The following is a 4534-nucleotide window of genomic DNA, read 5'->3' as shown; positions in this document are numbered from 1 at the left end:
TGGCGGAGCTACGAAGAAAATCCTTGGCAGGCCAAGTTAAAAGAAAAAGAAAAACAAACACAAAAAAATCAACTCAAGAGCAAAGGGTGTTGAGCTACTGCTAAAAAGTCTTCCTAAACTTCATATGTAATCACATCATCTCTTTACTATTGAAAACCAAATCGATTCTGAGTTGATTAGCATTGTTGTCCATGGAAATTATGTAGTGATGTGCCCGTATAGAAGTGCTCATCCCCCGGCTAGCCGCTGCTAACTGCCCGCCTGGGGTTTGGGCTCGAACCTGCTACTCATTGCGATGGTGGGATTGGCAGCTCGACTTCAGGGCTCCGGGCCACCTCTCTCTGGTCCTTCGCGCAGCTGTACGCGTGACCCATACACTAGCATCGGTCAGCTACTCTGCACTCAGCTGTATAGGATGAGGAATCGAGGGGGGCATAGAGCGGTCGTGGCTGGAGGTGAAGGAGAGAAGCGTGACGAGGCGGTGCTGCAAGCGAGCGATGCAGTCGTGGGCTGGGCTGCAAGTATATGTACGAACTACCTGCTGGGGTTGAGTGGGCCATGGCACGCTTTTGCCCTTACGAAGCTCCGCCAATTCATCTACCACCCGCGAGCGCCGCTAGCCGAAGACGCCGCTGACGAGATTGGCGCCATCCCCAACCCGGCACTGTTCCGGCGGCTGCCCGAGCCAACCACCAGGAGCCTGCCAGCTCGCCTCGCCACGGAACAGGGAGGCGCCACCAAGGGGGCCGCCGCCCCAGCTCCAAGGCCCCCGGCCGCAACCGCCCATCACCACCTTGCCACTTCGCGCCGCCGGAGGAGGCAGGCCGTCACTCCGTCGTGTAACCTCATGATTTACGAGTAGTCGCTTGCCTCATCAGGGTGTGGCTTGGTTTCCATTCGTGGTCAAAGTTTATAATAGTTTTGATTGGTGTTTCATAAATTATAACCAAACAACTTTAAGGTACTCCTTCCGTTCGGAATTACTTGTCATAGAAATGGATGTATCTAGATGTATTTTAGTTCTAGATACATCCATTTTCAAGACAAGTAATTCCAAACAGAGGGAGTAGATATTTTAGTTTCGATCGGAAAAACAAGGTGAGTGATGGGGACTTTCACACACCACCCTGTCTTGCTTTCCCCTGGCTCTGGCTGGCCACTAGGATCCTTAAGTTCTTTTTTCTTTTCTATTACTAGTACTACTTTCTCCGTTTCATTTTACCATGTATATAAGATTTAATCGCAGTCATTGACCAGCTTTGTAGAAAAAATATCAACATCTACAAACTAAAGCTTATGATATGAAAATTAATTTCATGATGCACCTAACAATATTGTCATATTGGAATCTTGAAATTGTTTTCTATAAACTTAGTCAAAGTTAGTAAACTTTGACTTTAATCAAATCTTATATGAAAACTAAAAAACGAAGGGAGTATAACCTTCGCCGGAAAGACGCTTCGTCGTATTGCACAAGGAAAGTAGCAGCAGCTCGTGCACCCAGTCGGAGTCGGTTTCTGGTACCGACTAGCAATACGTCCTTGATTCTCTGGTCATATAAATAGTCACGACCAGCACGGGTCAAACCACCCAAGAAAACCAATCTTTCCTCGATCGCGTACGCACCTCGATCGATCGACCAACCGACCTACCATGGAGACGGGCATCGGATCCGTGGACGGGCCCAAGGGGGCGCCGAGCGGCGCGGTGGGGTGCCCGGCGACGTTCCCGGCGTCGTCGCCCACCTTCGTCGGCTCCCCGGAGGCCACGCTGGGGCGCCACCTTGCGCGGCGCCTGGTGCAGGTCGGCGTGGGCGACGTGTTCGCCGTGCCGGGCGACTTCAACCTGACCCTCCTCGACTACCTCGTCGCCGAGCCCGGGCTGCGCCTCGTCGGCTGCTGCAACGAGCTCAACGCCGGCTACGCCGCCGACGGGTACGCGCGCGCTAAGGGCGTCGGTGCGTGCGCCGTCACCTTCACCGTTGGCGGGCTCAGCGTGCTCAACGCCATCGCCGGCGCGTACAGCGAGAACCTCCCCTTGATCTGCATCGTCGGCGGGCCCAACTCCAACGACTACGGAACTAACCGGGTTCTTCATCACACCATCGGCCTCCCCGATTTCTCTCAGGAGCTGCGGTGCTTCACGCCGGTGACGTGCTACCAGGCCGTCGTCAACAACCTCGACGACGCCCACGAGCAGATCGACAAGGCTATCTCCACGGCTCTCAAGGAGAGCAAGCCGGTCTACATCAGCGTCAGCTGCAACCTCCCCGCCGTCCCCCACCCCACCTTCAGCGGCGACCCCGCTCCCTACTTCCTCGCACCAAGGTCTGCATGCATGCTCCCTACGTTTTACTCTCTTTTGTTTTCTTCTTTTTTTGGCACGTGTCGTGATCGATCAAGAGATACATACAATGCATGCAGGATGAGCAACCAGATGGGCCTGGAGGCGGCGGTTGAGGCGACGGTGGCCTTCCTGGACAAGGCGGTGAAGCCGGTGATGGTGGCGGGGACCAAGCTGCGGGTGGCCAAGGCGGGCGCGGCGTTCGCCGAGCTGGCGGACGCGAGCGGCTACGCCGTGGCAACCATGCCGTCGGCCAAGGGGCTGGTGGCGGAGACGCTGCCGCGCTTCATCGGCACCTACTGGGGCGCGGTGAGCACGGCCTTCTGCGCCGAGATCGTCGAGTCGGCGGACGCCTACCTCTTCGCCGGCCCCATCTTCAACGACTACAGCTCCGTGGGCTACTCGTTCCTGCTCAAGAAGGAGAAGGCGGTGATCGTGCAGCCCGACCGCGTCACCGTCGGCAACGGCCCGGCCTTCGGCTGCATCATGATGAAGGACTTCCTGGCGGAGCTGGGCAAGCGCCTCAAGAAGAACACCACCGCCTACGAGAACTACAAGAGGATCTGGGTGCCCGAGGGGCAGCCGCCGGAGAGCGAGCCCGGAGAGCCGCTGCGCGTCAACGTGCTATTCAAGCACATCCAAAAGATGCTCACTGGCGTTAGCGCCGTCATCGCCGAGACCGGCGACTCGTGGTTCAACTGCCAGAAGCTCAAGCTCCCCGACGGCTGCGGGTACGTATGATTTACTTCTTGTTAACACGTCCTGCTGGGTTGATATGAGCAGCCTTGTGAATTTGTGATCCGTGTGCGTGCAGGTACGAGTTCCAGATGCAGTACGGCTCCATCGGGTGGTCCGTCGGGGCGCTGCTCGGGTACGCGCAGGGCGCCACCGACAAGCGCGTCATCGCCTGTATCGGCGACGGCAGCTTCCAGGTGACGGCGCAGGACGTGTCCACCATGCTCCGCTGCGGCCAGAACAGCATCATCTTCCTCATCAACAACGGCGGCTACACCATCGAGGTCGAGATCCACGACGGGCCATACAACGTCATCAAGAACTGGAACTACACCGGCCTCGTCGACGCCATCCACAACGGCGACGGCAACTGCTGGACCGCCAAGGTCACGTGCGAGGAGGAGCTGACGGCGGCCATCGAGACGGCGACCGGGGACAAGAAGGACTGCCTCTGCTTCATCGAGGTGGTGGCGCACAAGGACGACACCAGCAAGGAGCTCCTCGAGTGGGGATCCAGGGTCTCCGCCGCCAACTCCAGGCCACCCAACCCGCAGTAGACACTAGTAGATCTTGATTTTCATGATTTGAGCGAGGCATTTTCTTTTCGATTTAGAGTCTAACGTACCTTTGATTACTAGCATGCGTGCATGCATGCAAACTTCGCATACTATTTCTAGCAGGTTGAATTAATAATATTGATTGATTAATAAAGTTGGACGATTCTTCTTCTTAATTTGTGTGCTCTTTCTACTGCAGACAGCTCTTCCCAGTCCTTTATCTCAAATATAAGACTTTTTTTTAGTTTAATATATTTTGGTATGAGAGTACTACTCCCTCCGTTCCATAATATAAGAACGTTTTTTACACTACACTAGTGTCAAAAACGTTCTTAATTATATTACAGGACAGAGGGAGTACATAATAGGGTTTTTGTACGATTCAATCACCTTTTTGATAAAGAAACAGAGAAAATATATTAGAACAAAACTTACAACTACACTTGCAACAAGCATTATTGGCTTGCATCAACCGTCTTTAAATCTGCACACAAGAAACCAATCAATTTGAATCCAAAGTAGAGGCTAACTCCTACTTCGTCGTGCCGTTCTTCACTCGTGGGTTATTTCGGTCAGGTTCTTGTTTTGATTTTATATTTATCTATATTGGTTTGGGTTTTAATTATGTCCTTATCGTAATTTATGTTCTCAGAGGAGAATAGAGTTGTGCGGTGCGTGATCGACGGTAATCCCATCTCTTGGGAATTCACACCTACGGGAATCGTCATTTGTTTGATTGAGATTTTCCATTATGCATGGGTTGTGATCGTTCTAAGCTTGATGAGCACAAGCCATGAAACGGCTTGGCGTACGTGGTAATTAGGAAGGAACGAGGAGGCAGAGGGACGTGGAAATTAAAAAGACGAGGCTTTTTTGTGCTCCATGCTGCAATTGCGGCG

General features: G+C 53.4%; 1 protein-coding gene across 1 annotated transcript; it reads left to right on the top strand.

Annotated features, from left to right (window-relative positions):
* The first annotated feature begins 1653 nt into the window (after positions 1 to 1653).
* Positions 1654 to 3635, top strand: LOC119358890 (pyruvate decarboxylase 2-like). Its single transcript, XM_037625287.1, has 3 exons — positions 1654 to 2327; positions 2424 to 3074; positions 3158 to 3635. Exons 1-3 carry the CDS (start codon positions 1654 to 1656, stop codon positions 3633 to 3635), a joined length of 1803 nt encoding a protein of 600 aa, XP_037481184.1.
* The last annotated feature ends 899 nt before the right edge of the window (positions 3636 to 4534 follow it).

Source organism: Triticum dicoccoides, chromosome 2A (assembly GCF_002162155.2).
Source record: "Triticum dicoccoides isolate Atlit2015 ecotype Zavitan chromosome 2A, WEW_v2.0, whole genome shotgun sequence".
NCBI classification, from domain to species: Eukaryota; Viridiplantae; Streptophyta; class Magnoliopsida; order Poales; family Poaceae; genus Triticum; species Triticum dicoccoides.
Note: the sequence above shows the minus strand (reverse complement) of the source record. Positions and strands in the feature narration are given on the sequence as shown.

Bases quoted from the DNA above. Each gene is read 5' to 3' on its own strand.
- LOC119358890 (XM_037625287.1), top strand. From the start codon at position 1,654: ATGGAGACGGGCATCGGATCCGTGGACGGGCCCAAGGGGGCGCCGAGC. The intron at 2,328-2,423 runs GTCTGCATGCAT...CAATGCATGCAG, and splicing joins CCCTACTTCCTCGCACCAAG to GATGAGCAACCAGATGGGCC. The intron at 3,075-3,157 runs GTACGTATGATT...GTGTGCGTGCAG, and splicing joins AAGCTCCCCGACGGCTGCGG to GTACGAGTTCCAGATGCAGT.